The sequence below is a fragment of the Balaenoptera borealis genome, assembly GCF_965194805.1.
Source record: "Balaenoptera borealis genome assembly, chromosome: 13".
Lineage (NCBI taxonomy): Eukaryota > Metazoa > Chordata > Mammalia > Artiodactyla > Balaenopteridae > Balaenoptera > Balaenoptera borealis.
The window spans coordinates 81,784,257-81,804,849 of NC_138870.1; the positions used below are offsets into that span (position 1 = coordinate 81,784,257).

Sequence of the window (20,593 nt, forward strand, 5' to 3'; positions counted from 1 at the left end):
TCACATCCCTATCAGTCTGGGGCAGGATGATCGTGGGAGTTAATGTTAAGACCTGCATCTGTGGCTGATAATTAGAATAACGAGGTTTCATGAATCAACAGTCACGCCTGACAGTTAGCATGGGCGCATGAACTGGTGTCAGACAGAGATTAGAAGCAGAGCACCAACTAACAAATTCTGATTTAAACAGGTTGCTTGAGTGACTTGCGTAAGCCACAAAGACACAGAACACACAGTTTTTTTTTTTTAATTAATTAATTTATTTTTATCTGCACTGGGTCTTCATTGCTGCGTGTGGGCTTTCTCTAGTTGTGGCGAACGGGGGCTACTCTTCGTTTTGGTGCGCGGGCTTCTCATTGGGGTGGCTTCTCTTGTTGTGGAGCACAGGCTCTAAGTGTGTGGGCTTCAGTAGTCGTGGCACGTGGGCTCAGTAGTTGTGGCTCACGGGCTCTAGAGCGTAGGCTCAGTAGTTGTGGTGCGCGGGCTTAGTTGCTCTGCGGCATGTGGGATCTTCCTGAACCAGGGCTCGAACCTGTGCCCCCTGCAATAGCAGGCGGATTCTTAGCCCATGTGCCACCAGGGAAGCCCCCAGAACACACAGTTTTCCTATCTTAGTTCAGGGACATTTTTCCCCCTTTGACAATGAGTATGTATGTATTGGGTCATGATAAAAGATTCAGTTGCTGCCATAAATCTCAGCTACCAAATCAGGAAACGCTGACTTGGGAGGGCTAGATCTTCTCAGACCTAAGAGTCTATTTTTTCATAAGATAACACTGAAATTTGTGTGATGCTTTAAATATTCATGTATGTGAGCTTTCATCTATTCATTATCTTAGACCTTTAGTGTAGAGTTTAATGTTGGAAAAACTGGGTGCAGCTCATGAAACCCATAAGATAATAGCAATAATGAACACGAATGTAGAGCTTACTGTGTTCCAGGTATTTTACTTCATTAACTTCACAGCAACTGTATGAGGTAGGTACAGTCGTCCCTCAGTATTCACAGGGGATTGGTTCAGAACCCCCTCAGATACCAAAATCCATAGATGTCCAAGACCTTTGTATAAAATGGCATAGTATTTGCATATAAACTATGCACATCCTCCTGTATACTTTAAATCATCTCTTCATTACTTATAAAACCTAATACAATGTAAATGTTATATAGATAGTTACCAGCACATGGCAAATTCAAATTTTCGTTTTTGGAACTTTCGGAATTTTTAAAAATATTTTTGATTCACGGGTTGTTGAATCCACGGATGCCGAACCCATGGATCCAAACGGCCGAGTATTATCATTAGCCCCATTTTACAAAAGAGGAAACTGAGACCCAGGATGGAGGAATGCTAGTTGACAATGAATCAGGATTGGAGCAACTCAACACATTGTTGAGTTGGAGGGAAGCAAACGACTGCAAAGGCTGTTGTGTTGAAGGCAGCTGGACAGCCCAAGGCATGTTCTTCAGAGGCCACAGAAGATGTAGGCAGACAAGCATGATCAAGTGCAAGAAGTCTGATCAAGCAAAGCACTGAAAAGCAAGACTCCATCTGGCAAGTAAAAACAGAAACTTGGATAGAGCTGAAATAGTTCTTGGAGATAAGTTTATTCAGAAGTCCAGCCTGTCTGGGAACAAGAAATGTGGAGCCAGTGCTCTTTTCTGGAGGTCTTTAAATCCCTAAGAAGAGCAAGACTCTATTTCAGGGTCCCAAAGAAACAGACTGTGCATTCGAGACAAGCTCAGGCCTAGCAGGATAGTGAAGGATGAGCTAGGGTTCCTGGGAAAATTACCAAGTCTTAACAAAAGCAAAAGCCCAATGTTATCAACTTGGATGTCAGGAGTGCTATAACTTAGAGATCATACAGATGCCCAGGACCTCCCTCTGAGGTCCTCTGGATTCTGGGACTTGTTGGCTAAGTGATTAACTAGAGCCTGGTCCTGCAGATGGGGCCCAAAATTACATCCAGCTTCTGGAAGCTGGGGAAGACAAAAGCTGCATAAATGAGACAGGCATCTGATAGTCCCTGGCCCTTGCAGAGTGTGGTCAGGAAACAGCCCCCCTGGCATCCCCTGGAAGCTCATTAGAAATGCAGAATCTCAGGTCTCACTTCAGACCCACTGAATCAGAATATTCGTTTTACTTGCACATTTTAGAATGTGCAAGTAATGTATGCACATTTAAGGTTGAGAAGCACTGGTCTAGGCTGGTGCTACCAGTGAACTTACAGCTCTCATGATGACTCTCCAAGAAGTTACTCCATTGCCAGTTTATATAGTGGGCTCCATTGGTAACCTCTGACTTTTGGTATCACCCAGGTCAAATGTCAGAACTGAAAGGAAACTAGGAGAACACCTAATCGACATTCTCATTTTACAGATGAGGAAGCAGAGTTCCACAGGGGTAAAATGACTTGACCAACACCACAACTCATTAGTGACAAAAATAAGAATGGGAACCTAAGTCTTTTCATTCTTAATATTGATTTCTTTACAAAACACATATAGCTCAACTGCTTACTAACTAATAAGTAAAGTATTTATTGAGTGCATACTATGTGCCAAGCATTTTGTTAGGTGATTAAGACATCAAGATGAGGAAATTACAAATCAGCTCCATCTAGTGGAAGAGGGATTCGTCTTTCACTGTTCCTGGGCTGTGAGGACAAGACGATTTTTTCTTTTTCTTTATTTCTTTTTTTTTTATTGAAGTAAAATTGTTTTACAATATTGTATTAGTTTCAGGTGTACAACATAATGATTCCACATTTGTATACATTACAAAATAATCACCATGAAAAGTCTAGTTATCATGTCACCATACAAAGTTGTTACAGTAGTATTGACTATATTTCCTATGTGTATATTACATCCCTGTGACTCATTTATTTTGTAACTGCAAGTTTGTACCTCTTAATCTCCCCCATCTATTTCACTCATCCCCCAACCCCTCTCCCCTCTGGCAACCACAAGTTTATTCTCTATACCTATGAGTCTGTTTCTGTTTTGTTATGTTTGATCATTTGTTTTGTTTTTTAGAGTCCACATGTAAGTGAAATCACGTGGTATTTGTCTTTCTCCGTCTGACTTATTTCACTTAACATAATACCCTCTAGGTCCATCCATGTTGTCCCAAATGGCAAGATCTTGTTATTTTTTATGGCTGAGAAATATTTGATTGATTGATTGATATATTGATAACTATATATGTGTATATATATATATATATATATATATATATATAGTTTTGAATTAATGTTTTTTCCAGAAGTGGAATTGCTGGATCATATGGTAGTTCTATCTTTAATTTTTTGAGGGACCTTCATACTGCTTTCCATAGTGGCTGTACCAATTTACATTTCTACCAACAGTGCATGAGACTTCCCTTTTCTCCACACCCTCATCAACACTTGTTATTTGTTCTTTTTTTATAACAGCCACTCTGTCAGGTGTGAGGTGAGCATTGTGGTTTTGATTTTCATTTCCCTAATAATGTTTGATGTTGAGCATTTTTTCATGTGCCTGTTGGCCAGCTGTATGTCTTCTTTGGAAAAATGTCTACTCAGATTCTCTGTCCATTTTTTAACCAGGTTGTTTGTTTGTTGCTTTTTTTGAGCTTGAGTTGCATGTGTTCTTTGTATATTTTGGATACTAATGCCTTATCAGATATATCACTTGCAGATATCTTCTCCCACTCAGTAGGCTGTCTTCTCATTTTGTTGATAGTTTCCTTCATTGTGCAGAGGCTTTTTAGTTTGATGTAGTCCCATATGTTTATTTTTGCTTTTGTTTCCTTTGCCTGAGGAGATGGATCCCAAAAAAATATTGCTAAGACCAATGTCAAAGATCATATTGCCTATGTTTTCTTCTAGGGGTTTTATGGTCTCAGGTCTTACATTTAAGTCTTTAATCCGTTTGAGTTTATTTCTGTATATGGTGTGAGAGAGTAGTCTAGTTTGATTCTTTTGCATGTAGCTGTCCAGTTTTCGCAACACCATTTATTAAAGAGGTTGTTTTTTCCCAATTGTATATTCTTGCCTCCTTTGTTGTAGATTAATTGGCCATATAAGTGTGGGTTTATTTCTATTCTGTTCCATTGGTCTATGTGTCTGTTTTTGGGCCAGTACCATACTGTTTTGATTGCTATAGCTTTGTAGTAGAATTTGAAATCAAGGAGCATCTACAGCTTTGTTCTTCTTTCTCAGGATTATTTTGGCTCTTTGAAGTCTTTTGTGGTTCCATACAAATTTTAGAATTATTTGTTCTAGTTCTCTGAAAAATGCCATTGGTATTTTGATAGGAATTGCATTGAATCTGTAGATTGTCTTGGGTAATATGGTCATTTTAACAATGTTACTTCTTCCAGTCCATGAATACAGTATATCATTCAATTTGTTTCTGTTGTTTTCAATTTCTTTCATCAGTGTCTTATAGTTTTCTGAGTACAGGTCTTTTACCTCCTTGGTTAGATTTATTCCTAGGTATTTTATTCTTTTTGATGCAATTGTAAAGAGGATTGTTTTCTTAATTTCTCTTTCTGATAGTTCATTGTTAGTGTATAGAAATGCAATATATTTCTGTATAGTAATTTTGTATCCTGCAACTTCACTGACTTCATTTATGAGTTCTAATAGTTTTTTGTGGTGTCTGTAGGATTTCTATATATAGGATCATGTCATCTGCAAACAGTGACAGTTTTACTTCTTCCTCTGTAATTTGGATACCTTTGATCTTCTTTTCTTGTCTGAGTGCTGTGCCTAGGACTTCAAATACTGTGTTGAATAAAAGTGGTCATAGTGGGCATCCTTATCTTGTTCCTGATCTTAGAGGAAAAGCTTTTCACCATTGAGCATGATTTTAGCTGTAAGTTTGTCATATATGACCTTTATTATGTTGAGGTATGTTCTTTCTATACCCACTCTGTTGAGAGTTTTTATCATAAATGGACGTTGAATTTGTCAAAAGCTTTTTCTGCATCTATTGAGATAATCATATAATTTTTATTCTTCAGTTTGTTAATGTGGTGCATCACATTGATTGATTTGCAAATACTGAATCATCCTTGCATCCCTGAGATAAATCCTACTTGATAATGATGAACATACAAGGCAGTTTTAATATAGTATTCCTCAGTGTTTGTCAAAACCATATCACTTCTTTTCCATTGAAAAAAAAGAGTATTTTCAGAAGTGAATAAAGGAACACTGGAAATTTTATCATGGGCGTATTGCCTCCTGAAGAATCCAGTCCTGAGTATGCAAGGTTATATAACTTATCCTTGAGGAGTAAAGACAAGTTGGGAATAGAACTAAGCACTATTATCAACTAAGAACTAAGTGGATTAGATGAGGACAGACTGGAGGATTAGATGGAAAGCTGGTTTGGGATTAGCAGCAGGTCCAAGAGAATATAGAAAATGAGGTATCCAGGAAGGGTAAGGAGCCAGTAGTGATCATGGGGCTAAAAATGACAACAATAATGCTCTAAATACTGCTTAAAGCACTTTACGTTGACTCACTCAATCCTCACCCTGATCCATGGGATGGGGATTACCACATCTTAATTTTACAAATGAGAAAGCAGAAGCGTAATGTTTTAATAATTTGCCCAAGATCACACAGCCAGTAAGTGGTGGAGGCAAACCCAGGCACCCCGGCTCCAGAGCTCTGGCTCACAACAACTATGCGAGTGAGTTTAGTGTTTTATTGTTTAAATATTGCCCTACTTTATTCAAGTTAATTCTGATTTCAGACTAAAGGAGAGACTAAGATACCCAGGAGCAGCTTCCTGGGTCCTCTCTCAGTTGCACGGGACACACGTCATCTGTGGGTCATGAACCGCTGAAATATGGTGAGATATCTTAGTTTCAAGAAAGCTGCTGTCTTACCTGGGAGAGGAGTCTTTTGTACCCCTCTGATCATGTAGTCAAAACCAGGCGTGAGCCAGACTCAGTGAGAGAAGTGAAGGTAACAATAGAATTCAGATGTAGATCATCAACATGTGCATTTTCTACAAAAAATGCTGATTAGCTGGCTGCCTCTTTGTGTGTTTCAGACCCTAAAACAGGGCTACCTTAATCACTATTTAGTACATTCCATTCAGGTTTCGCCAAGGAATAATTCCATGACTTCAGTCCCCTGAGATGATTAACAAGGTTGCAACAGACTAAAATTAACCCTGAACTTTCATAGGAGTTTAAGGCCTTCTGTGTCTGACAAAAATTAAGCATCATTTTAATGCTTAATTCATTGTTGCCTAGGCATGGAATTCTAGGTTGAAAATTATTTTCCCTCAAAATGTGGGTGGCACTGCTCCATTATCTCTGGCAATCCTGCATTGCTGTTGAGAGTTCTGTTCCCATTCTGATTCCTAGTTCTTTGTGACTTTTTTCCTCTGGAAACTCTGGGGATCTTCCCTCTGTCCTCTATGTTTTAAAATTCCATGATGTGCCTTGGTGTGGGTATTGTGCTGGATTCTTAGGGTGCCCCTTTCAATATGTGAAGTATATTCTTCAGTTCGTGGAGATGTTTTTCTTTGATAATTTCCTCCCTCTGATGATCTCTGCACTTTCTGGAATTTCTGTTATTCAGATATTGAGCCTATTAGATTGAATGTTTACTTTTCTCATCTTTTCTCCCCTCTTTATGTTTTTAAATTTAGGTTTATTTGGAGGGAGATACATTTAACTTTATATTTCAAATCTTTTATTGGTTATTTAGTTGTTATGATCATATTTTTTAATTTTTAAGAGCTCTTATTCTCTTTCATTTTAATAGCACTGTGTTCTTATTTCATAGATGCAATATTGGCCTTTCTCTCTCTGAGGATATTAATTATGGTTTCAGTGACGTTTTCTTCTGCTCTCTGTCTTGTATCTGATTCTCCAAATTCCTTTTCGTACATTAGTTTCGGTCTCTACCTTTCATTTCATGTCTAGTGACCCTTGGCTGTCCGTTCATGTTTGAGGCACTGAGAAGCATACTGAGTCAGGCTTATGGACTTTTAGCCTCACTGCAGGGTGACTGTGGGAGCTAGCAGCTTCATTGGTGGATCTTGAAATGTCAGTATCTGTAGGTCTTTTCATCTGGTAAATTTCCCCAAAGAGGACTCTTTTGGACTCCTGCTTGGTTTTCTACGTCTGGGCAGGGGCTGGAGTGGGGTAGAGGGATGTCTCTTGTTCTGAATATAGACTTTCACTTCATTCCAGCGTTTTCAGTTCAGCACCTCACCTCTGGAATCTAATGTCCCTCCTGAGCATAGATCTTTTTTTTTTTTTAATTAATAGCTACTTTATTTATTTATTTATTTTTGGCTGTGTTGGGGTCTTCGTTTCGTGCGAGGGCTTTCTCTAGTTGCGGCAAGCGGGGGCCACTCTTGATCGCGGTGCGCGGGCCTCTCACTATCGCGGCCCCTCCCGTTGCGGGGCACAGGCTCCAGACGCGCAGGCTCAGCAGTTGTGGCTCACGGGCCCAGTTGCTCCGCGGCATGTGGCATCTTCCCAGACCAGGGCTCGAACCTGTGTCCCCTGCATTAGCAGGCAGATTCCCAACCACTGCGCCACCAGGGAAGCCCGAGCATAGATCTTTTTTTTTTTTTTTTTTTTTTAATATTTATTTATTTATTTGGCTGCACCGGGTCTTAGTTGCAGCACGCGGGATCTTCGCTGCCGCATGCAGGATCTTTAGTTGCTGCGTGTGGGATCTTTCAGTTGCAGCATGCGGGATCTAGTTCCCTGACCAGGGATTGAACCCAGGCCTCCTGCATTGGGGGCGCAGAGTCTTAACCGCTGGGCCACCAGGGAAGTCCCGAGCATAGATCTTTGATTTAACCTCAGCAGAGAGAAAAACGGAAGAAGTTTGGCCAGCAGAGGAGAGGCGGGGAAGGAGGGAGGGAGTCTCCTGGTTGCATGGACTCGGAGAAGGGATGGGAGGGAGGTTGTCCCCAAGGCGTTTGAGGTTCTTGGTCATGCTCGTTGTTGGCAGCCCCTCTGAAGGCAGGTGGGACACAGCCTTTCCTCTCTGCTGACTAAGCAGAGGTGCTTTCAAAATGTTGCTAACATCTCTCATCTGCTTCATTTTCTCTCTTGCTTCTGTCTTTGTGGATTTATGCCTTTAAGAAAAAAAAAATCCCCCTTTTTTTTTTTTTTTTTTTGGCCACACTGCAGGTGGCTTGCAGGATCTTAGTTCCCCCACCAGGGACCAAACCCATGCCCCCTGCAGTGGAAGCACAGAGTCCTAACCACTGGACTGCCAGGAATTCCCAAAATCCCTTTACTCTTATTTTAGTTTGATTTGTGAGGAAGCGGAGATAAATGCATACATTTAATTAGTTAATTTTGACTGTCAGCTCTGGACCTCAGCTTCCTTGGAAAGACTTAGAGCAGACCACCTCTAAGGTCCTCTGAATTTCAAATTCTGTGAATTCATGATTGTAAATAGGTGCTGTCGAGTGTGGGACTGACTCTAAGAATTTTCAGAGTTCAAACATCAGGGAAATTACTAAAGCATAAGTCATTAGGAGAAGTTTCATCTTAAGAGATGGGGGCTGGTAAGTTGTGTGTGGATGGAATACACAGAGAGAACAGGAAGGGAACAGCATAAGTGAATGCACAAAAGTACCTATGACCACCGATGGGAAAGGGGCATATGGAGAAGGAACAAGCAACAAAGTTGGATATTCACCAGGTATAATATACATTAGAACTTGTTGCAGAGGGCCTTCAGAGGCTGAAATTTAAACTTAACTGCAGTAAGAAGTGTCAGTCTTCAAAAATAATATAACCTTGGTACCAACTAGCATTTATTTTCATCTCATAACCTTTGCACAATTCTTGTTCATATCATTTCTCTTTAAAGTGAATTGGAAACAAACAAAAAAACCCCTCATTTTTCTCTTCCAAAGAAAAACCTTTTAAAGTATAATGACACTATTTTGAGAACCGATGCTGCAGTTTTGAGGCAAAGTGTAAGTTTGATGTAACATGTTAAATGTCTTTTAATTTTTTTATAGGTGTTATTGTTGTATGCCTATAATATGAAGCCCCTGAATATTTCAGATGTTACATCTACTGCTTACAACAATGTATATGTTGGCTCTTTCTGGGTTCCACTAAACAGGCAAGTAAAGACGGATTATCCACAGCTCTAACCCTCCTTGCTGATACTTTCATAAGATTGACTGTTTCAGTAATATACAAGGTAAATCACAGAAGAACTTTTAGAAGACATTTTTGGAAAAGGCTTCCTTTTACTTAGCAGAGTATGATATTGCAGTGGTTAAGAGCATGAACTCTGAATTCAGCCTGCTTTGGTTCAAATGCTGGTTGTGCCCCTTCGTATCTTCCTATCTCAGCAACCTTGACCAGGTTACTTAACCTCTCTGTGCCTCAGTCTCTTCATCAGTAAAATGGGAATAATAATAATAGGACCTAGAGTTGTTGGAGGAATAGTTTCTGGTACTTCATAAAGATAACAGACAGTACAAAGATGTTGTCTGTACTATATTTTGCCTGTAGTTTGGGGTGTGTTTTAAAAAGAACTTAATGTGGCTCTGAATTAAGTTGCAAAATTAAGCCCAAACTCCACCACCATCCTGGTCTCACCCTTTCCTCTTTGCCCAATTCTATTTTATATTGTTCCCCAAGTCAAAAGCCTCTGCATCAGCCACTCTTGTTTTCCTCCCTCTGCTTCAAACAGGGGATGGAGACTCTAATTTTTGCTCATGCCTGGTGTTTCTCTTTTCTGATTTCACCTTACCAAATTCCTTGTTTGTTTTTCATTTTTTTTCTTTGCTTAGTTAATTTAGTTTTGATTCCATTGTTCATTGCCCTTGTGACCTCAGCCTCCATTTTCTCATTTCTGAGATGGAAATAATATTTTGCCTACCTTTTGGGGTTATTGTTAGGATCAAGCCAGACAGTGCATGCATATACTTTGTATGCATGTATAATGTATGCAGATACTTTGAAAGGTTGAAAGCACTGGGCAAATGTCAAGTCTCATCATGGCCTCCTGTGTCTGTCAGTGTCAGCTCTCTGCCCTGCTCACCACCTGCTGAGTGCAGGGACTTGGCGCTTCTCTGTCCTTACCTGGAGAGTCTGGTTCCTGGTCCTTGATTTCCATTTTGAAGAACTCTTTCTCTTTGGCCTCTCCATGAAAGAGAATAAAACAAGAGATGTTTCAAGGGCTGGCATACTTTCAATTATTCAGTCAACTTTCTTTTTCTTTTCCTTTTTAAAATTTTTTTCAGTGACATGGTGGAAAATCTTAGACACAGGACTATACCAGCACAGCTAAGCCACAAAGTTAGGAAATTATGTTCTTTCCTTGTACATCCAGAAACATGGCAGAATTTTTTTTTCAGAACCACATGATGAAAGTGATTATAATTTCTGCAGAGCAGAATGTAATCAAACTGACAGGATTCTTGTTTTACTCCAAAAAGTTCTTGATTTGGGTGTGTTTATGATCAATGGTAGGGTGACTAAAGTTAGGGACATGCCCCTGTCACTGCGGCTATTATAGAGGAAGTTGCCTGACAAACGTTCATCTGATTCATCCCTTGGTGACACTATTTCTCCCACCTAGGGTGGAGTTCCTTGTGTTCTTATGAGGGTCAAGATCAGTCTATGGGGAATTGCTCTTGTTGATCATCCTATAGAAGGCAAAGTAAGAGCATGCTGCGGGAAACTGGGGAAATCGACGTTCTTGCATTTGTTCCTGATGTCATTTTGCTTTTTTGCATCATCTACTTCTTTTTCATAAAAATTTCCCTCCGTCCCTGCATGGAGACCCGCACATCCCCGCACACATACGTGTGCACCTGCGCTGTACGCGCCTGTATCCTAGAGTCACTGGGAGCCCTGCGGGTGGCTCTTTGCCTCCTTCAGCTGTTTCAGTGCTTTTCCAGCTTCTGACTGTATTCACTAGTTAACCTCTGTCTCCAGCGCCTCCATAGTTCACTGGACCGCAGCTCCAGAAGCTTTCTGTCCTCCACACAATTGCCACTGTGTCCTCTGCCCTCTTCCTCGGCTTTAGCTTTTCCTTTTTTCTTGATTCTTCTCCCTACCCCCACTCCCCACACAGTACCTGTCACTGCGTGGGCTCGTTGACCCGTCTCTTAGAGCCATTGCTGACTTGTCCTAATTCTTATCTTCAGGCCAGCCAGCCAATCAGAGCGTGGCACTGAGTTTAAGTAGGAGTAGATCTTTTGTCATTGCCTGGTGTTTCTTTGCCCATGTAGATATTTATTTTCTTTATTTTCATCTTAAGCAAATATTTTGGATGTCTACATTTTTTTGCTTTGTGTCTTTGCCAGTTTGTAATTATAAATCTGTCTGAGCATATAACTAGATCATAAACATTATGCAGGTGAGAATTGTGTCTCTGTGCTCATGTCTCTTCAATGAAGGAGTGATTGAATGATGTTTGGGGATGCCAGAAATCTAAGTGTTAAATGACTAAGGACTTACTTTACATGTTTTATTGATTCTGGGAATAAATGAATGCCTTACTTAACTTTTCAAGTAAAATGCATATATGTTTGTTATTTTTAGAGTTATTTCAGTTCACGAGAAATTATCTAATCTTACGCAAATCGCTGAAATATCATTGCCTACAACTCCTAAAGTTACTTCAAATGAAAATGTATCTCAAGTAGAAGAAACGGAAGAGGAATCAATTGGTAAAGAAATGGAAGTAGGTTATTAAATAATGGAAAATTTTATTGCCATTGCAGGATGGATGTCATTATACATAATTAAATTATTTTTTACTTTATCAGAGCATAACTATGTAACTAAACTTGAACGGGGTGGTTCTTCTGGCCTGTACTTTCTCTACTTAGAGTACCAGATATAACCCAACTTTTGGACACATAAGTAATGTTTTCTTCAAAGCTCTTCTAAGCATACCAATTATAAGAAACTGATGGTAAATGAAAACAAAGCCAATCTAGAGAAATCATTCAGATGTAACCATGAATCCTAAGAAACAATGCTCTGTAAGTTTATAATGTTACTTTTAATTTTTTATTCTAGGTCTAGTATTTGAGCATTTTTATTACCCAAGTAATAGGGGAAGAAAAATTAGAAAATATAGATAAGCATATATCTTTCAGACTTCTTCTACACATCTATATTTTTCTAACTAGAAAAAAAGGCATTATCCTTATAGTGTGTTATTAATCTGTTTACAGAGTTGAGTGATGACTGATATTCATGTTTTGGAGGAGTTCCTTCTGAGTTCTAAATCCATTGAGAAATAGGACACAGGAAACTGATATATGGAGATCTCAAACATTGCATCATTACCGATAAAGCTGATTAGCAAACATGGCTCTGGATCTATGGCCAAACAAGCTTATTAATATTTCACCCCTGAATTAGCCAGACTTGCCCACCTAGTCACACAATAATCTAGCACACTTGTGTAACTGTAGGATTTCCCCCACTCCCCTTCTGACTGCCAGGCTGACTGCCTGGGGGAGCAGAGAATAACAGTCCTGCAGGCAGGGTGCCTTCAACAGTGTAAGCAAAGATTGGCCCAATGGGGCTGAGCCTAGTTTGCTTTTCCCAAACTCACCAATCAGATAAGTGACTCCGCTCTCCTGGCTGCGTCCAAAAGAAGCTGGAAGTGTCCCTCCTTCTTCGGGAGTGGAGTGGAAGTTCCTTACCCTCTATGGAAATGAGAGGAGCAGGGAATACCTGTTCTCCCCTAATCACTTGCTCTTTGAATTTCCATTTGCACATTCATCCGGTTGCTTGAGATATATGTTCTGTAGGTACCATGGCTTTTTTTTTTGTTTTTAATCAAATAGATGTACAAGGTTTAAAATGAAAAGGGACAGTCTCCTGTCTGACCTGTCCACACCCCACAGTCCTGCGAGCAGACTATTTTCAACTCTTTCAGCTGTTCCTTTTGTTATTTACTTCCAAGTCTATAAATAATATGCAGGATCAGTCATGAAAAGCAAGATAACCAATACCCTTCAAATCCAAGTGGGTCCACTGGGCTCCATGTCTCCTCACACCAGCCTCCAGGCTGGTGGCACATCCATCCTCTGGAACATCCCCAGTCACTGGGAAGGAGGGAAGAAAAGGGGCAAATCACACCCTGGCTCTTTGAGTTTCCATCATATCACTTCCACTAACATTTCACTGGCCAAGTAAGTCACGAGCCATGCCAACAATTCTGCTACCAACTTGGAAAGAGGAAAGCTGGAAAAATTGATGAATAGTGCTAATGACAGCCCAAAATAATAATTTTTTTCTTGATAAACCAGTTTTATATAATATCTATTGATTTTACTATACAAGGACTTTACTATACAAGGATTCCCTATACTTCTCCTCAACTTCTCCTTTCCCCATCCTTTCTAAATATTGTTATATCACAGGATTTAATTAAATCAGCATTCAGTGTTTACATCATTATAAGCCTGTAAACAATGTTCACAGCCAAGTCACAGTGTACTGTGGTTATTTTCCTTTCCTGTATAAGGTTTCTTCACTTGTCTTTTTTCTTAACTTCTTTCTGATCATTACATCAGATCTGTCATATATTCATCCATAGATTTGTACCTAAGTGTTTATACTTACATCTCAACTCTTCTTTTCCTTCCTGGAGGCCCCGCTCCTGCTCTGGTTAAGGACTGGTTGCCCCCAGTGCCTGCAGCACAGCTCTGATTCTGGCACCTCCCTCTGCTGCTTTTCTGGTTGAATTCCCAGCCACTTGGGTCCCATCTCTGTTTTTCTTCTCTGAAAGCTTTTAGGATCTTTCCTTTATTTTTGTTCTGCTGTATCTTTTTTAAAAAAATCACTTTCTGCTAGTTTAATATTCAATTGGTGACCAATAACAAAACATTTTTAATTCTTAAAGAGTATTATTGGTATGGCTCTTTTTGTTTTCTTGTTTACCTTATCTTTACATCGATTATGTGAAAGTGCAAAAGTTGGCAACTCTCCTGATCTGCAGAATATACTTGTTGGCGTTTTTCAGTCTGAATTTACCAGTGGAGTGAATGAGTGCGTTTTTCAATATTATGAAAGCAACAAGTCCAGCTGTAAGAGGATTATCAGGCAAGAACAGTTAGTCTTTGCAAAAAGCAACTTTCCAGAATTTATGTCACCTGTGCTCTGTGCCTACATTTATCATAGAACTGGTATCTTAGAATTTTAGTTGCACATCCTTTATAGTGTCCTCAAATGTTACAACACAAATTACCAGATGTTTAATGATAGTAATGATATTCTGAGTACTCAGAATAAATCTCCCAATAGATCAGATATCTCAAACTCATGAGATTCATATATGTAATTCTTCTCCTAAAGTGCATTGTTGCCCTTTCATATCTGTATTCAAGAACTCAGCTCATTTCGTTTTCGAACTTCTTTAGTAGATCACTTACAATCACAGTTTTTTAGTCATAGACCAAACTTACCAATTTGCTGTCTTTGAGCCATAACCTAGACTGTTCTTTGCTGAAATTGTCCTTGAATCCATTATTATATAGTTCATAAAAGGCAAATGATTATTTTTCTCCTGAACCGATTTGTCTTTTCAACTTACATTGTCTGAGACAGGAGAGCGAATGTCCATAAGAGTAAGGATTCTAGGTTGTGCTCTGCCACTCAGCTTTACTACCGAGGGCCAGTCACTTAATGTTTCCTGGGACTAGTTTTCTCCTCATCTCTAAACAGGATCCTTTCACTCAGATACTGCTGAGATGAAGAGATTGTCCCTTGGTTGGAATGAGAGCCATCAGAATTTTCCTGGGAGTCAGATGTCGGTATCAAGTTCATCACAATGAGCCCAGTGCCTGAGCCAAGAAGTTGACTATGAATATAAACAAATCAGGACTAAATAGGGGCAAGTAGGGGCGTTTGAATGCAAGCAGAGGGAAGAATCCAGACTGCCCACCTTGCCTTAGCCAAGCTTTGTGACTTGCTCTCATGTCCTGACTTGAGTGATATATGCGAGTAGCTCAGTCCCTGAGTAGAACAAACTGCTTTCAATCCGGATGTTGTCCTCTGTGTTTTTGAGTTTATTTTATTATCCAACTTAAAAATTGTTTCTTCGGCTTTAATTAGGGCATTTTGAGATGTGTTCCAGTTCTGGTGGTTCTATATGTGAAAGAATGTCGCAAAATGGAAAAAACCCTGCTATTTTTAGTTTAGGTGAATTAGCTAACAAATTAACTCACAACATTTGAAAGTTGTGAAATGGAAGGAATATATAAACTTTTCTCTTTTTTTCCCAATATACTAACCAGCACTTAAGAAAAAAAAAAAAAAAAAACAGCTAGGTTCTAGGTTGTATCAGATAAATTCCAGGGACTAAAATCTGCCAGTTCGTTGTCATGACAACCTTCACTTGGCACTAATGAGAAGTTAACTAGGACACTTGAAGAGATCAATTCTGTTTGGGAGTTGGACAGGATTTCATAACCTCTATAATCAAATATATTTATTTCTATCTCAGTATGGATTTTTGGTGGGTTGTTAAATGTAAAGGTCCAGAAAATGTGCCTTTGGTTGATATGGGAGGTGGTGAATCTTGTTCTCTTTCTCATTCCCTTCCTTTTTTTCTGTTTTCTCTCCCCCAAATCCCTATGGTCTGGAATAAGCCAAAGCTTCAGAACACAGGTATTAATTTAAGATGTTTTGGGAGGGCTACAGAACAGGTGTTCCAGTCACTTCTGGCTTGAAAACATGTCCTTCTTGCAAAATGGACAACAGTGGCTCAGAAACACTGGGTTGTTTTAACCTGTCATTCACAGCTTTATGGGGTATCTTCAGAGCATATCAGGTGTTTTAAAGCATATAAAAGATGCAAACCATTCTGATTTTATGACACAAACACCTTTTTTGGAATGATAACATACTGATATGATAAGCCTAAAATATATTTACCAAGTCACCTAAGATGAGTTCAGCAAACACATGTGGGATGCCCGGATTGTACCAGGCAATTATATATAGTCAACATATCCCCAGTGTCAAAGTACTATGAAAACATAGAACAAAATACAATTGAACATTAGCATCAATTAACACGTTATCTTTGAGAAACCATTACGTGCAAAAATGTTCCAGGCTTGAGGAGATGAGGACATACTGAAATCAGTACAATTAGGTCCCTGTCAGGAGGAGCTTAATCACTGTGTGAGTCTGGCCATAGGTACCCAGATGTCGTTCATAATGAGCCCAGCTGCCCGGTGGCCCTCTCTTAGCAAGCAAAGTCTGGCATTCAAAGAAACATCAATTTAATGTTCAAAACCATTGAAAATAATCTAAACCTTATTCTTATGAGTCTCTCGTAAGAATATCTGAGAAGGAATCCTTTCATGATATACAGCGTAACTTCTTTTAAATCTTCTTTTTCCCAACTGCCTTACTCTTAGTGCCTCTCTGACCTTCACAGTGGCAGCTCTCCAACCTCTGCCTCATTGGTTCAGACTCCTAAACCTCTCCCTCCAACTCAGTCTGCATGGAGTGTTTTGACTCCTCTCCCCTTCCCGCTCTGGTTCAGCTCTTTTTTTTTTTTTTTATAACATCTTTATTAGAGTATAATTGCTTTACAATGGTGTGTTAGTTTCTGCTGTATAACAAAGTGAATCTGGTTCAGCTCTTGATTATGAAGTTCAGCTTAGTCTCTCTGACACCTTCCCCTTCTCCTGTTTCTCCCATTATCTGGATTCTACACTTATACAAAAGGGCAAGGTTGCTGATATCCTTCTTTCTCAGTGGTGGAGCTGTTGATGCAAACTATTCTAATTTATCATTAAAAAAGTCTCATTCACATAGGTGTGTGTGTGCGTGTGTGTGTGTTAAGAGAGGGAGTTGAGCTAGACTTTGTGCTTGCTTCAGTAGCGCAGGTAGCATTTTATAGCCCCTATAGACTGAAATAAAAACCGTGTTTCCTTGCACCCTGTGCCCTGACTATATTGTTTTGGTCATTATCTCTTTCTGTGTCTCTTCCTCTCTCTTGACTTTGAATTCCTTTGCTCAGGGGTCTTATTCATCATTCGATCTCTGATATCTAGCCCAGTAACCAAGACATAGTGCCTCTTCAATAGTTGCTTGTGAAACTTCTAGTTGGAGACCTTTGGAGAGCACTTACTCCAGACTGAGGATACAGCAAGAGATGACAGGTGAAGTCATGGAGCTGGATGTTGTCTTCAGGGTGGCAGGAGTGCAGGGTGAATGTAGGGCCCTGGGAAGGCAGGGCTGGGTGTGGGGCGTAGGAAAAGCTGGGGGCAGCACCCGGAAGAGCATCTCATGATCCACCCTGAAATTTGCTAAGATAACCCTGATGGCATGTGAAGGAGGGATGAGGGAAGCAGGAGTTTGGAGGATGGAAAACAACTTAGGAAGTTTTTTCCCTTAAAATGGGTGAACAATGATGAGGACTTCAACTAAGTCAAAGTGTTGGCTCTGTTATTTTTGAAGTCACTCAGAAGCCTATCCCTCATCAAATCAACAGATGCTCCTCTTTAAGGGAAAATGGCAAAGATTGAGCAGGGGTCCTTCTGTGCCCTCCCAGGCCCCTTGCCAACCGCAGCATCCCTCCAGCCGCCTTCTGCCTGGGATTGTTGAGTTCAGTGCTTTCCTTGTCTTCATTTCCTTGGCAGCAAGGTCACGGGAGGTTTCTCACAGCCCAACATTGAATCAGCCACTTTCCCAAGTGTGTATGTGGTTTACCTCAAATAATGCCAAAGAAACAGAACGTTGTTGAGGCGAAATTTGTGTTTGATACATGTTGAGACAAGCCATGGAAGGCATTTATCAGGTAACATGGCTGTCTTCATCTGTTATGGAAATGATTAATGATACAGACAGTGTCATTTTGCTTGATAGCTCTTGATGAAATCATGACAGTAACCCATCACAGCTATTATTGAAACCTTTTGTATAGAAAGAAAATATACTTTAACCAGTCCTAAGAACTCAATTAGAAATATAGAAATATGGATAAATACGAAGAATACGTAAGGATTCACTCCAGGATGTGTGTTCCCCTCTGTCTAGTAAAGTGGACCAGGAGCCTGGAAAGTTCGTCATAGGAAGCTGGTGTCCCCCAGTCAGTGCTGGATGTCCTGCCTGCCCTCCATCCTTTCTGGTCCCCTGGAAGCTGCCCTACTTCTGGCCATGATCACTTCCTGCCCGAACAGTTTGAGTAGCCTCCTAGCTAATTTCTCTTTCTCTTATCTCTTCCTAGTCCAGTTCAGCTTTACATGGTAGCCAGAATTATCTTTCTAAAGCAGACAGATCATTATCCCCTCAGTCCAGTGCCTCTCAATTTCCTAAGAAACAAAATCCAAATTCCTTACGTTTACGTGTCCTGTTATAAGTACACCTCTCAGCCTTATTTCTCACCACTCTCACCACCGTGCTTCCTATACACACCTGCAGTAAAGACCGTATCAGGTTCTTAATGTTCCTTGAATATCTGCTGTTTCATTGCTCCATCTGGAATGCCCTTGTCCCCATTCTCTGCCAGTTGAAGTCTTACTACTCTTTCATACCTCAGTTTATATGACCCTTTCTCCAGGAAGTATTCCCTGTTCGTTATACTTTTTTTTTGAACATCTTTATTGGAGTATAATTGCTTTACATTGTTCTGTTAGTTTCTGCTGTATAACAAAGTGAATCAGCTATATATATGCATATATCCCCATATCCCCTCCCTCTTGTGCTTCCCTCCCACCCTCCCTATCCCACCCCTCTAGGTGGTCACAAAGCACAGAGCTGATCTCCCTGTGCTATGCAGCTGCTTCCCACTAGCTATCTATTTCACATTTGGTAGTATATATATGTCAATGCTATTCTCTCACTTTGTCCCAGCTTACCCTTCCCCCTCCCCATGTCCTCAAGTCCATTTTCTACGTCTGCATCTTTATTCCTGTCCTGCTCCTAGGTTCTTCAGAACCTTTTTTTTTTTTTTTTTTTTAAGATTCCATATATATGTGTTAGCATATGGTATTTGTTTTTCTCTTTCTGACTTACTTCACTCTGTATGACAGACTCTAGGTCCATCTACCTCACTACAAATAACTCAATATCCTTTTTATGGCTGAGTAATATTCCATTGTTTATATGTGCCACATCTTCTTTATCCATTCATCTATCAATGGACACTTGGGTTGCTTCCATGTCCTGGCTATTGTAAATAGAGCTGCAATGAACATTGTGGTACATGACTCTTTTTGAATTATGGTTTTCTCAGGGTATATGCCCAGTAGTGGGATTGCTGGGTCATATGGTAGTTCTATATTTAGTTTTTTAAGGAACCTCCATACTGTTCTCCATAGTGGCTGTATCAATTTACATTCCCACCAACAGTGCAAGAGGGTTCCCTTTTCTCCACACCCTCTCCAGCATTTATTGTTTGTAGATGTTTTGATGATGACCATTCTGACCGGTGTGAGGTGATACCTCACTGTAGTTTTTATTTGCATTTCTCTAATGATTAGTGATGTTGAGCATACTTTCATGTGTTTGTTGGCAATCTGTATATCTTCTTTGGAGAAATGTCTATTTAGATCTTCTGCCCATTTTTGGATTGGGTTGTTTGTTTTTTTGATATTGAGCTGCATGAGCTGCTTGTATATTTTGGAGATTAATCCTTTGTCAGTTGCTTCATTTGCAAATATTTTCTCCCATTCTGAGGGTTGTCTTTCACCTTGTTTATGGTTTCCTTTGCTATGCAAAAGCTTTTAAGTTTCATTAGGTCCCATTTGTTTATTATTGTTTTTATTTCCATTTCTCTAGGAGGTGGGTCAAAAAGGATCTTGCTGTGACTTATGTCAAAGAGTGTTCTTCCTGTGTTTTCCTCTAAGAGTTTTATAGTGTCTGGCAGTCTTATAATCATGACTCCTTTAGTTGTAAGTAAAGAAAAACTACTTATGCTAGCTGAAATGAAATAGGTTTGGTAAGGAGGCAGTATTTGGCAGGGCATGGTAAGTAAGCTCGTGCATAACCAAGGACTGGGGACAAAACACAGTGGGCCCCACAGAAAGTGAAACTTGGAGAGTCGGGAGCCAAGATTGCACTCAGTCCCACAGGCGGTGTCAGTTCTCATTTATCTCTGTTTCTTGCTCACTCATTTTACATCTAGCCCATTGGGTGCCTTCTCCAACTCCGTATTGGGACCTCTCGGCTCATCCAGCCAGTCCTGATGATAACTCTCTTCTGTTGTCCTTCCTTATATGAAATTACAATGATGGAGAATCTGATTGATTCAACCCTGCCCATAGGTAGATCTCTCTTGGGTCAGATGTCCACACAGAAACACAGCTGTGTCCAAATAGTAGGGGCTGCGGCAGTGTCCTCAGCAATAGACCACGTATGATATCAACTCTCTCTTCTTCTTCATTTTCTCTTTCCATTTCTTTCTCAATTCCCAACTGTTCATTTCTGCTTAAACCCTTTCTCAGATCTGAACCTCTTTATTCCAGGGCTCTCTTCTCAGAAGAAAAGTGATCTTCCAAAGTCTTATTTTGGTGTGAATTACTTTACTTGTTCTTCTCTGACACATGAATTTTAATTGTGAATTTTGCAGGGAAAGAATCCTAAAATAATTTATTATTTAT

General features: G+C 39.9%; 1 protein-coding gene across 1 annotated transcript in view; it reads left to right on the plus strand.

The window, feature by feature from the left end:
• The window catches only part of CFAP54 (cilia and flagella associated protein 54), a 311,831-nt gene that overhangs the window by 259,021 nt on the left and 32,217 nt on the right, over positions 1–20,593 (plus strand). The window contains exons 65-66 of the mRNA XM_082349512.1: positions 9,011–9,117; positions 11,556–11,697. Coding sequence (XP_082205638.1) covers positions 9,011–9,117; positions 11,556–11,697 — 249 coding nt within the window. The remainder of the gene's footprint in view (positions 1–9,010; positions 9,118–11,555; positions 11,698–20,593) is intronic.